Source organism: Nerophis ophidion, linkage group LG19 (genome assembly GCF_033978795.1).
Source record: "Nerophis ophidion isolate RoL-2023_Sa linkage group LG19, RoL_Noph_v1.0, whole genome shotgun sequence".
Lineage (NCBI taxonomy): Eukaryota > Metazoa > Chordata > Actinopteri > Syngnathiformes > Syngnathidae > Nerophis > Nerophis ophidion.
In genome coordinates, this window is record NC_084629.1 from 14324311 (window position 1) to 14338339 (window position 14029).

The 14029-nt window shown below is 40.7% G+C and overlaps 1 protein-coding gene across 3 annotated transcripts in view; it reads right to left on the reverse strand.

Annotated features, from left to right (window-relative positions):
* Positions 1 to 3534: 3534 nt before the first annotated feature.
* LOC133538020 (immunoglobulin-like domain-containing receptor 2) overlaps positions 3535 to 14029 on the reverse strand; it is a 56096-nt gene continuing 45601 nt past the window's right edge. For 2 of the 3 annotated variants that reach the window (XM_061879244.1, XM_061879245.1), the window contains 4 exons: positions 11770 to 11886; positions 8286 to 8490; positions 5864 to 6491; positions 3535 to 3892 (listed from right to left, as the gene is read on the reverse strand). In XM_061879244.1, the coding sequence (XP_061735228.1) occupies positions 3857 to 3892; positions 5864 to 6491; positions 8286 to 8490; positions 11770 to 11886 (986 nt within the window). In that variant the 3' untranslated portion in view covers positions 3535 to 3856. The remainder of the gene's footprint in view (positions 3893 to 5863; positions 6492 to 8285; positions 8491 to 11769; positions 11887 to 14029) is intronic. The other variant, XM_061879246.1, reaches the window with a different exon arrangement.

The following is a 14029-nucleotide window of genomic DNA, read 5'->3' on the forward strand; positions in this document are numbered from 1 at the left end:
CGAGTGGTGTTTTGTTATTGGAGGTGCATGTTCCGCACCTCTATTGTCGAGGCGGCTGATCGGAGCTGTGGCCGCAAGGTAGTTGGTGCCTGTCGGGGCGGCAATCCTGAAACCCCTTGGTGGACACCAGCGGTGAGGGATGCCGTCAAGCTGAAGAAGTCCTATCGGGTCCTTTTGGCTCATAGGACTCCGGAGGCAGTGGACAGGTACCGACAGGTCAAGCGGTGTGCGGCTTCAGCGGTCGCGGACATGGGAGGAGTTCGGGGAAGCCATGGAAAACGACTTCCGGACGGCTTCGAAGCGATTCTGGACCACCGTCCGCCGCCTCAGGAAGGGGAAGCAGTGCACTATCAACACCGTGTATGGTGCGGATGGTGTTCTGCTGACCTCAACTGCGGATGTTGTGGATAGGTGGAAGGAATACTTTGAAGACCTCCTCAATCCCACCAACACGTCTTCCTATGAGGAAGCAGTGCCTGGGGAATCTGTGGTGGACTCTCCTATTTCTGGGGTTGAGGTCGCTGAGGTAGTTAAAAAGCTCCTCGGTGGCAAGGCCCCGGGGGTGGACGAGACCCGCCCGGAGTTCCTTAAGGCTCTGGATGCTGTGGGGTTGCCTTGGTTGACAAGACTCTGCAGCATTGCGTGGACATCGGGGGCGGTACCTCTGGATTGGCAAACCGGGGTGGTGGTTCCTCTCTTTAAGAAGGGGGACCGGAGGGTGTGTTCCAACTATCGTGGGATCACACTCCTCAGCCTTCCCGGTAAGGTTTATTCAGGTGTACTGGAGAGGAGGCTACGCCGGATAGTCGAACCTCGGATTCAGGAGGAACAGTGTGGTTTTCGTCCTGGTCGTGGAACTGTGGACCAGCTCTATACTCTCCGCAGGGTTCTTGAGGGTGAATGGGAGTTTGCCCAACCAGTCTACATGTGCTTTGTGGACTTGGAGAAGGCATTCGACCGTGTCCCTCGGGAAGTCCTGTGGGGAGTGCTCAGAGAGTATGGGGTATCGGACTGTCTTATTGTGGCGGTCCGCCCCCTGTACGATCAGTGCCAGAGCTTGGTCCGCCTTGCCGGCAGTAAGTCGAACCCATTTCCAGTGAGAGTTGGACTCCGCCAAGGCTGTCCTTTGTCACCGATTCTGTTCATAACTTTTATGGACAGAATTTCTAGGCGCAGTCAAGGCGTTGAAGGGTTCCGGTTTGGTGACCGCAGGATTAGGTCTCTGCTTTTTGCAGATGATGTGGTCCTGATGGCTTCATCTGACCGGGATCTTCAGCTCTTACTGGATCGGTTTGCAGCCGAGTGTGAAGCAACCGGAATGAGAATCAGCACCTCCAAGTCCGAGTCCATGGTTCTCGCCCGGAAAAGGGTGGAATGCCATCTCCGGGTTGGGGAGGAGACCATGCCCCAAGTGGAGGAGTTCAAGTACCTAGGTGTCTTGTTCACGAGTGAGGGAAGAGTGGATCGTGAGATCGACAGGCGGATCGGTGCGGCGTCTTCAGTAATGCGGACGTTGTACCGATCCGTTGTGGTGAAGGAGCTGAGCCGGAAGGCAAAGCTCTCAATTTACCGGTCGATCTACGTTCCCATCCTCACCTATGGTCATGAGCTTTGGGTCATGACCGAAAGGATAAGATCACAGGTACAAGCGGCCGAAATGAGTTTCCTCCGCCGTGTGGCGGGGCTCTCCCTTAGAGATAGGGTGAGAAGCTCTGCCATCCGGGAAGAACTCAAAGTAAAGCCGCTGCTCCTTCACATCGAGAGGAGCCAGATGAGGTGGTTCGGGCATCTGGTCAGGATGCCACCCGAACGCCTCCCTAGGGAGGTGTTTAGGGCACGTCCAACGGGGAAGACCCAGGACACCTTGGGAAGACTATGTCTCCCGGCTGGCCTGGGAACGCCTCGGGATCCCCCGGGAAGAGCTAGACGAAGGGGCTGGGGAAAGGGAAGTCTGGGTTTCCCTGCTTAGGTTGTTGCCCCCGCGACCCTACCTCAGATAAGCAGAAAAAGATGGATGGATGGATGGAAGAAACTGCTGCTCTAAATGTTTCCAGTAGAGGTCGCAATAGCAATTCTTTGTATCTTTGTAGATTATGCTACATATGTAAAACAAAAACAAAAAACAAGTACACCAGTCGAGGAAAATGAGCAAACTTGATAAATAACATACTGTAATTTGATTTTGATATTTTTTTTTTACCTTAATTGATTGAAAATTAAGAGCAACTAGTTGACTGATGAACATTATCACATTATTTATTCAGAAAGTATAAATAACGACAAATAAAGTGTCAAATGTAAGTGTAAAAAACCCAACAAGATTAAGATTTGTACATTTTCAGAATGGGCTTGTTCTATTTTTAAACAAAGAAAACAATCTGAAGTAGTCTTTATTTTTAAGTTATCGTGCCGATATTTTACCAGTCCGGCCCACTTGGGAGTAGATTTTTCTCCATGTGCCCCCCGATCTAAAATGAGTTTGACACCCCTGGTCTAAAACAACAGATTACTTAATTTTACTTTTAGATATTTAACATGTATGCAGTACTAAAAACACATGATGTGACTTTTTTTGTATTATAAGTAGATGTAAAATATGTATTTTTAAAAATGGTATATGAAATAAAGTACACAATAGTAAAACATATGTACTCCATGTACTGTATATATTTTTTCCTTGTTTTTTGTTATGTCTAAAATGACTGTATTTGGTACAAATATATATTATTACTGCATTTATATATTTTTTTTCATGATCTTTATTAAAGTTTCAAAAATGTACCATATACTATTTTATATTTCAGACCTCAAAATGTAAATATGAAACATTTGGCACTGTCTGAAGTGTACAAACATGTACTTGACCTTCAAATTGTTGTCAATTTTGACAGAAAAACAAATTGCTATCTTATTAGTAACACAACTCTGACAATCTAGTCACATGTTGTAAAATGATGGCTTTATTTTAGGTTAAACAAATGCTGAAAAAAATGCTAAAATGTACGTTATTAAATAGAGTAGGAAGAGTATAAAAAATCAATGTTTATTGCAAAATATGTACCAACAAAATGCATTTTACTTTGTACGACGTATAAAAATGAATGCAGTAAGATGTGACTTTTTTGTATTATAATTAGAAGTAAAATATATATTTTTAAAAATTGTATATAAAATATTAAAAATATATATGTATATATTTTTTACTTTTTTTAGTTTTGTCTAAAATGACTGTATTTGATACAAATATATAATAATACTGCATTTATATTTTTATTTCATGACCTTTATTTACTAAAGTTTCAAAAATGTGCCATATATTTTGTATTTCAGACCTCAAAATGTAAATATGAAACATTTGGCACTGTGTACACACATAGTAACAAATTGGACATTTGCATTATAATTCTTTATGGTTTATATTTAAAACAATATGAAAAAATACATTTTTGTAAAAAGCCTTTCTAGATTGTGTAACCAACATATTTGTGATCTTAATAACTATAGATTGTTTGATACTGATAGAAACTGGAGACCTTCTTGGCTTAGTTTTTTATTTAAGGCATACAAAGATATTCAGCCGAACAACATTTACAGTCAGCTTCAGTGTATCCACTTGATAAGAAACACAGTATGTACAGTAGATACAAAAATACAAAATGATCCTGAGTTGCATTGTTTTAATAATAAGACTATCAGTAGGCAGATAAGACACACGAATGTTGGCACTGTGAAAAGTCCTACTGCAAACCTACTGTACAGTATTTGCTTGAAAGTTTGTGGCCTTGTTAAAGGGGCGAAGTCAGTGTGGCGGATGAGGACGGTTGGAAGCGAAACAACCAAATGGTGATGCGGCTCGTCACACTACCAGTGAATCCCTGCTCGGTGCTGTGCTCTGTCGAGGAAATGCATGTTGAGAGCCACATGTTAGACACCTTGCATTCATGCTAACTCGCTGCAGCCGGGAGAGGACGTGGGGTCTCGTTAAAGTCCCATTCAAAAAAGCGGAGGTTGGGTTAGTCGCACAGTAGCTGATGAGATGAAATTTTTTATTAATGAAGGTGAGGGTGGCATGCAAAGGCTGCTTATATTTGAGTGGGGGAGGAATGGGTCATTTGGCGCCACCTGTTGGTTGGCGTGTATAAACCTCTACAGCTCCAAATTAAGACAAGATGTGTTTTCTCCTTTTAATCCTGGCGATTTGCATAAGAGTTTTGAGTATAAGACACACTATTTTCCCTATTTTGTTTCTAGGGAAAACAGGTTATTTTATATTCTGGAAGAAAATCTCCTGATGTGCTTGGGGAGAAATGGGTCATTTGTTGCTACTTGTTGGTTCACATGTTTTACTCACCTGAAACTCAAAAAAGAACATACTTTTTTTTATCAATCTCCAGAACCTTAATATCAGACACTTTTTGCTATCTCCAGACCCTGAATATAGGACAACAGTTTTATTTTAATCTATCTTAAGTCCCTGAATATAGGACACGTTTTCTATCTCAAGACCCTGAACATAGGACACATTTTGCTATCTCCAGACCCTGAACATGGGACATGTTTTTTTTTTTTTACCTATCTCCAGACCCTGAATATAGGACAATTTGTTTCTATCTCCAGATTGTGGAATATAGGACACGTTTGTTTTTAACGTATCTCCAGACCCTGAATATAGGACCATTTTTTCTATTCCCAGACCATGAATATAAGACATTTTTTATCCATTTATCTCCAGACCCTGAATATAGGACAGCACAAATTTTTATCTATTTCCAGACCCGGAATTTCAGACACATTGTTAAAATCTATCTACAGACCCTGACTGAATACAAGACATATTTTTAAATCCATCTCCAGACTCTGACTGAATACAAGACACATTTTTAAATCAATCTCCAGACCATGCAGATATGACAACACATGTTTTAATATATTTCCAGACCCTGAATATCAGACACATTTTTAAATCTATCTCCAGACCCTGACTGAATGAATACAAGACACATTTTAAAATATATCTCATATAGGACAACAATTTTTATTTATTTATCTCCAGACCCTAAATATAGGACATGATTTGCTTAAATATAGGACGATATGTTTTTTGTAAATATCTTCAGACCCTGAATATAAGACAACACAATCTTTTTCCAGATTGTGAATATAGGACACATTTTTTTTTATCTATCTCCGGGCTTTGCATGTAGGACATGTTTTTTAAATCTGTCTGCAGACCCTGAATATAAGACAACACAATTTATTTACAGACCGTGATTATAGCACAACACATTTTTATACTATCTCCAAATTCTGAATATAGGGTATACATTTTTTTTTAAATCTATCTCCAGACCCTAAATATAAGACAACACGTTCTTTTCGATCCATCTCCAGGCTCTGAATATCGGACCACGCATTGAAAATAATCTATTTCCAGACCCCGAATACAGTACAAAGTTTTTATAATCTATGTAAAAATGCTCTCTTGAAAATACTCGCTTGATTGTTGTTTGGTTTTCAGGTAAAAACTCTAATGCTCGGGTATATTACAACTCAGTGTATTCACCTTTATTCTTTTGGGAAAATATTGTCCTATACTCAGGAAGAAAAGCTTTGCATGTGTATATCTCCGGCAACCCAAGATAAAATGACCCATCTTTTTCTAACTTTTTTTTGTTGAAAAAATGAAGTATTATATTCAGGGGAAAAAGGATGTGGAGAAGTCGTTAAGAACCACCTTTTGGTTTGCATCTTTAGACCCCTAATACAAAACAACCAGTCTATTTCAGACAAGGGAAATAAAAACATCTTACATCCGGGTCAGTACGGTATTCTTTAACTGTCTTTCCAGCTATAAGTAACTCACCAGGTTGTGTCTCCTGTCTGCTTCCTCTCTGCCACTCTGCAGCGGGAGGGTCATCCCCTGCCGAGGTCGCGTATACGAGAAAGGCCTCATGCCAGGCTCTGAGGTATCATACCCGGTGCGGTACCTGTCCGGGTTTTGGGCGGCCCTGCGGTACCGCTCCGCCTCCCTCTCAGAGTAGGGAGGCAAAGGGTCCTCATCTTCTGGACGGTTGCTCGGCGATCGGCTGTAGTAGCTGCTGCCTTTCCCTCTGGAGCTGCCTTTGGAGGGGGTGTCACTGTCCTCATCCGCTCTGCCTCTGTCGCCGCCGGGCCTCCTCGCTTTGTTCTCCAGCACGTGGTTGAGGAAGGCGTCGTCGTAATCTCGGGGACGGGGCGGTCGGGAGGCGAGTTCGCTGTCCCACGTGCCCCTTCTTTTCTGCGGTAAAGGCGAGGGGCTGCGACGAGCCCAGCCGTCATCCACATCTCTGTAGGAGCGCCGCGGAGGGCTGTAATCACGGACCTCTAGCATCTCTGGACGGCGGCTACGGGAACCGTACGAGCGGGCAAATTCTTCCAGCTCGTCCAGCGAACCGGTGTGCCCTCTTCTGCTCAGAGTTTTCCTCTGGAGGTGCTCTGAGTGAGTGTTCCATCTGTGGCAATGAACGGGACAAATAGATAAAGACCAACATGCGGTACAGTTTACTTACTATTTATTCATCATTCCATTGGGGTACGTAAGTTTTATGCTGTTCCGTAATAAAACTCCCTAAAGCCAAAGACGCTCAAATCAATTGGATGTCCCACTCTGATACTACCTTCAAGGCAAATTACGAGGACAAAAGGCTCCAAAAAAGAGGCTCTTTATTTCGAACATTGAAAGACAATCTAGGAACTGATCTACTAAAGGTTTGCGTGTATTAAAACAAATCCCAACTTGGTAGCAGAAGCAAAGCTGATCTAAAATGAGCAAAATAATAAGCGCAATCCATTTTGCGTATCTGTCTTTATGAGTATGCAGAATATATGCTGATTATCAGAACGTCCACAATACTGGGAGAAGAAGTTGCAAATATAATTAATCAAAATAGGGTTTTTTAAACTTTTTTTCATCAAGTACCAACTTAAAAAAAACTTGGCTCTCCAAGTACCACCATAACGACCAACATTAATATACAGTAGTGTAGTAGGCCTAAATATTTATTAAAAAGTTTAAAGTAAATGTACAGTGGGGCAAAAAAGTATTTAGTCAGCCACCGATTGTGTAAGTTCTCCCACTTAAAATGATGACAGAGGTCTGTCATTTTTCATCATAGGTACACTTCAACTGTGAGAGACAGAATGTGAAAAAAAATCCAGGAATTCACATTGCAGGAATTTTAAAGAATTTATTTCTAAATTATAGTGGAAAATAAGTATTTGGTCAACCATTCAAAGCTCTCACTGATGGAAGGAGGTTTTGGCTCAAAATCTCACGATACATGGCCCCATTCATTCTTTCCTTAACACGGATCAATCGTCCTGTCCACTTAGCAGAAAAACAGCCCCAAAGCATGATGTTTCCACCCCCATGCTTCACAGTAGGTGTGGTGTTCTTGGGATGCAACTCAGTATTCTTCTTCCTCCAAACATGAGTTGAGTTTATCCCAAAAAGTTATATTTTGGTTTCATCTGACCACATGACATTCTCCCAATCCTCTGCTGTATCATCCATGTATCCATTTTGGTATGAACTCAACTCGTCGTGTTTGGAGGAAGAAGAATACTGAGTTGCATCCCAAGAACACCACACCTACTGTGAAGCATGGGGGTGGAAACATCATGCTTTGGGACTGTTTTTCTGCTAAGGGGACAGGACGATTGATCCGTGTTAAGGAAAAAACGAATGGGGCCATGTATTGTGAGATTTTGAGCCAAAACCTCCTTCCATCAGTGAGAGCTTTGAATGGTTGACCAAATACTTATATTCCACCATAATTTACAAATAAATTCTTTAAAATTCCTACAATGTGAAATCCAGGATTTTTTTCTCACATTCTGTCTCTCACAGTTGAAGTGTACCTATGATGAAAATTACAGACCTCTGTCATCATTTTAAGTGGGAGAACTTGCACAATCGGTGGCTGACTAAATACTTTTTTGCCCCACTGTATGTATGTAGCAATCTCCTTTTGCCATGTAGCTTGCTACAATACTCTGGGGATAGCTACATTTCATCAAGAGTAACTAATAGTCTAGCTTACTACATTTTCCGAGTAGCTTGCCCATGCCAGATGGTAGGTAGTTAGTGGTAAGATTACCATACCATATTTATTATTACCAGCGGAGGGGGCACGGGCCACAATTACACTAAACTAAAAGTTAAATAGAGGGCCACAGAATGACTTACAGTATACCATATTCAAGACAACATCACAAAAAATAACCCAAATATTCCATAATCTAACCTTCTGTCCAGCTCATCGTCCGAGTGGTTGTCACGATCCCGGAGCCTGTGTCTGCGACTCTGGGTGGGCGGGGCCCCTCCCAGCATCGACCGGTCATCGGCGTCGGCGATGGGAGGCAGCGCCTTCATCTGGACGGTCTGGTAGGTGTGTCTGAAATCTGTATTTCCTCCCTCGTGGAGAGAGCTGAGCTCTGATAGGCTACTGGCTGTTTGGACACACGCATTAGATGTTGAATTATGACGTGGAAATGTCGCTAATAAAGTACAGTGGAACCTCTAGGGTGGAATTTGTCTGGATTGAAAAACAATCGAAGTGGAGAAAAATAAGAGGTCCCCTCTATTAAAACCGCTAAAAGAAACTAACCACAATAAACTGTTCATGTGAGAGTTATAGCACAGCTAATGACTGTCAGTATTTGTGTATACTAACGATTCTAATTTTGTACGACTGCACACAAAAGTGTCAAATCATGCACCCCTACTGTGTTGCCTTTGCTATTGTTTTTCTAACGAATACACCACATTGTATTGTTGGAAAAAAACATAAGTCGGATTGACTTGCAATTTCTCACACAGCTTGATGCGCTCTATAAAACACCGGCTGTAACTTTAAGGTGTTAAAATTGAATTATCACAAAATTTGGTGTATCTTCTGGGAACCACACTTCCCAACCCTCCTGGATTTTCCGGGAGACTCACGAAATTCAGCGCCTCTCCCGAAAACCTCCTGGGACGAATTTTCTCCCGATTTCAGGCGGAGCTGGAGGCCACGCCCCCTCCAGCTCCATGCAGACCTGAGTGATGTGTATAAAGAGCGTGTCTGCCCAGTGACGTTATAACTGCAGAATGATCGAGGGCGAGTTCTTGGTTTCTTATGTGGGTTTATTGTTAGGCAGTTTAATTAACGTCCTCCCAGCGCGGTAAAACAACACACAACAACAGCAGTCCGAATTTGTCTACCGTAAAGCAGTTCGTACAGCAATGTGTTGTGACACTCTTGAACAGGACAATACTGCCATCTAGTGTACATGCATATGGTTAGAAAAACAAGGATGGAATATTCAACCCTCAACTCAACAATGAGTAGATGAGTGTTATGTGTGTGTAAATGTGTAAATAAATGAACACTGAAATTAAAGTATATATATATATATATATATATATATATGAAATACTTGACTTGGTGAATCTATGAATCTAGCGGTAAATATACTCCTCCCCTCTTAACCATGCCCCCGACCACGCCCCCCACCCCCACCTCTCGAAATTGGAGGTCGCAAGGTTGGCAGGTATGCTGGGAACTGACGAGTACATCTGTATAGAATTTGAGCAAGTTTAGTTGAAAAATGGTGGCCATCAGGCAAAAGGTCATGGCTGGGATTTAGCAAATAAATGTTTGCAAGCCACTGATCACTTGTCTAATGATTAAATCATTTTAAGGATATATATTTTACATGTATGCGAGCATGTTCTCCAAAGCACCACTCACAAATGGGTGGACCAAATGTTTTCATGTATATGTATGCGATCTAGTGTTTCCAACAAGTTCATGCCTGCCACAAATAAATTCAGACCGCCACGAAAAGATTTGGAGTTACACATTCGCTTTCGGTCATAAATATTATAACGCAACTGGTCTTCCAGAGAACAAGAAGACAAAGCATGAGGAATCCTTCGCGTTGCCGACTTAGCTTACTTTGTTGCTATGTTTAATTAGTGATCAGAGTCCACCAGATTTATCAAAAAGACGACTTGCTAAAAATGTAGAAATTTTTTTTGGAGTCTACAGGGACACCCCGGGCTGAATTGGAGCCCTAAGCAGAATTAGATTTTGAGCCCCACCCGTCTCCCCATCACATATTTTTTTCACACTTTTTTATTTATGTGAAACTATTTTCATACATTTTTAATCAAACTAAAATTAAATTATATGCATGCGTTGTTCTAAAATAAATTCAAGGAAAATAAGTTGTTCAACCATGTTTTGTTTCAGTGCAAAAATCTATTTTAACAGCATTAAAAAAAAAAAACTTTTAGGGCTGTCAAAAATAAAGACTTACCTCATGTGATTAATCACAGAAAACTTTTGCATTAACCACACGGTTTATTATGACCGTACATGCTGCTTTATTTTAACCGTGGATGGTTGGTTACCTGAGAGGCGGTGTAGGTTTGTCTTTTAATTTTTTATAAGTTAATTTAAATAATATAGACAAGTTTTTTGATAAATCCGAATTCAAATGTGTGTTTAATCTGATTTGTTTTTAAATAATAATTTGACAGCCCTAATAAATTAATAAACCTTCAAAAATCAACTCTGACCAGGTTTCAAACCCAGTACCTCTGCTTTACAAGACAAGCACAAGAGCTGTGCACCACAGGAACAGCACGTGTGAGACACTATGGGATCCCTGCCCATTGTGGTATTGTCAGCAACTGTGCAAAAGGCAGCAAGAGATAGTTTGCCGTAAAAATTCACATGAATAATATTTTACGTTTTACATGCTCTTCTTTGTCCAATGTGGGCCGTGTGCAGAAAGCCCTACGCACAGCTGCTGTTCTGCCTATAGAGGAGGCAGAAAAATTGATTGATTCACATCGAAATTGCTACTTTTATTGTATTCTGATTCACAATTTTTGAGAATCGATTAAAAAAATTAAACAAAACAAAAAACAAACAAAACAAAACGAAAAAATAAATAAATATATATATATACACACACACACACACACACACACACACACACACACACACACACGGTACAGGCCAAAATTAACATGTGTGGAGTTATGTACTTAACAAAAAAATAATAAATAACTGAAAACATGTTTTATATTTTAGTTTCCACCGTTTGCGCTGATTACTTTTTTGCACAATCTTGGCATTCCCTCGATGATCTTCAAGAGGTAGTCACCTGAAATGGTTTTCACTTCACAGGTGTGCTTGAAGCACATCGAGAGAATATCAAGAGTGTGCAAAGCAGTAATCAGCGCAAAGGGTGGCTATTTTGGAGAAAGTAGAATATAAAACATGTTTTCAGTTATTTCACCTTTTTTGTTCATTACATAACTCCACATGTGTTCATTCATAGTTTTGAAGCCTTCAGTGACAATCTACAATGTAAATAGTCATGAAAAATAAAGAAAACCCATTGAATGAGGAGAAAGTGTGTCGAAACTTTTGACCTATATTGTGTGTGTGTGTGTGTGTGTATATATATATATATATATATATATATATAAGTTGGAATCTAAAGTATTGTATTTCTAGGTCTTGTCAACTTTTTGTGCAACTTTAGCATCATTCCCTGATAATTGTGGTATTTAAATGTTGAGGTTCCACTGTACTCTGTATTCTCCTCCTCTCAGTTAGTAGTTGCATGTTATGAAATGGATGTGATTAGATGAAACAAACTCAGCATACTAATTAACACAAACAATCATTTTACACACAAAACACAACAGCCTAATCACTGCAGGCTTACGTTGAAGTGCAGCCATCTTGGCGGCATACGGCACTTGAGCCAGCGCCTTCTCTATGTAATAAAGAACTTTCAGTGAGTCCTGGTCCTGACTGCCTTTAAGTCGGTAACCACTGCGCACTGCGGACAGGGACACACAACACATTTGCATGCAACGATTGCACATGCAGACACTTATTGGACACTACATTAGGTACACATCTAATACACAAAATTTTAGAAACAACTCAGTATGATGCATATACACTTGTGTGTGAATGTAGAGATGATAGATCTTGTGTTTAATCTCATTACGACTGTTTAGGTCTACATAATGAACTGATAAATGTACACAATCATGGGTATTAATTGGACATACAGTACATGCAGACACATACTACAGTAGACGTATTACTGTGCAAAAGTCTTAGGCCACCACCAGCTTTGTTATTTGAATTACCTCGTCACATGACATAGTAAAACAATATTTACGTAAATTTACCTAAATCTCAAAGAGTTTATGAGTTTCACACTAACAAGCTGTGTAGCACAACCAACATTTTAAAGTTAAAAAGTTAAAAGTTAAGTTAAAGTACCACTGATAGTCAAAGTAACCTCTGCATTTGACCCATCCCCTTGTTCCACCCCCTGGGGAAGTAGGGGAGCAGTGGTCAGCATCGGTGGCCGCACACGGGAAATATTTTCGGTGATTTAACCCCCAATTCCAACCCTTGATGCTTAGTGCCAAGCAGGGAGATATATAGATAGATAGATAGATAGATAGATGGATAGATGGATAGATAGTACTTTATTGATTCCTTCAGGAGAGTTTCTTCAGGAAAATTCAAATTCCAGCAGCAGTGTACAGAGTTGAGATCAATTTTAAAAAAAGGAAAAAGTAAATAATGGGGGTTTAAATGGAAACAAAATAGAGAAATATTACAATAAGAATAAAATAAAATAAAAAAAATAAAATAAAATAAAAAGCAACAATGGGAATAAAAATATAACAGTAAAATAAGAATATAACAAGACAAAGTAGGCAGTAGTGACCATGTTATGAAAACGTATTGCACTGTTATTGTTTTGCATCCCCTGTCATCCTAGTACCCCCTGCCCCCCGCTCCAGAGAGGAGTTGTACAGTCTAATGGAGTGTGGGACAAAGGAGTTTTTGAGTCTATTAGTCCTGCACTTGGGATGAAGCAGTCTAGCAATGAACAGGCTCCTCTGGTTACTGATAACGCTATGCAGAGGGTGACTGGCATCATCCAGGATGCTCACTAGTTTGTCAACAGTCCTTTTCACTGCCACCGTCACCAGTGAGTCCAGTTTCATTCCGATTGTATAACCGGCCCGCCTGATTAGTTTCTCAAGTCAATGAGGCAATGGGTCCCATTTTTATAGTCTTTTATATGATTTGGCTGGGACTTTCAACTCACGATCTACCAATCTCAGGGGAGACGTGAGTGTATGTAGAGGTAGATAAAGCTGCTTGATGCAGCTATTGCAGTTTAGTGCAGTTATTAAGGCTTCAAATGGCTATAATTATGAATGGGCGATATAGACTAAAATGTATAAACACGATATGTATTGAGTTTGTATCCTGTGATAACGATAAATATCATATGTTATTTGGTAGATAAATTATATGTTTAATTTGGCGGCTGACGTGAGTGTATGTAGAGGTAGATAAAGCTGCTTGATGCAGCTATTGCAGTTTAGTGCAGTTATTAAGGCTTCAAATGGCTATAATTATGAATGGGCGATATAGACTAAAATGTATAAACACGATATGTATTGAGTTTGTATCCTGTGATAACGATTAATATCATGATATGTTATTTGGTAGATAAATTATATGTTTAATTTGGCGGCTGACGTATGCGGTAACATTGCATAATTTTAGAAGGTTAGTGTCCATCCATTATCTACTACTTGTCCCTTTCGGGGTCACGGGGAATGCTGGAGCCTATCCCAGCTGCATTCGGGCGGAAGGCGAGTACACCCTGGACAAGTCGCCACCTCCTCGCAAGGCCAACACAGATAGACAACATTCACACTCACATTCACAAACTAGAGCCAATTTAGTGTTGCCAATCAACCTATCCCCAGGTGCATGTCATCAGAGGTGGGAGGAAGATGGTGTACCCGGAGGGAACCCACGCACTCACGGGGAGAACATGCAAACTCCACACAGAAAGATCGAACCCAGGACCTTCTTATTGTGAGGCCCACGCACTAACCCCTGTGCCACAGTGCTGCCAATCAATTAAATGTTTGAAT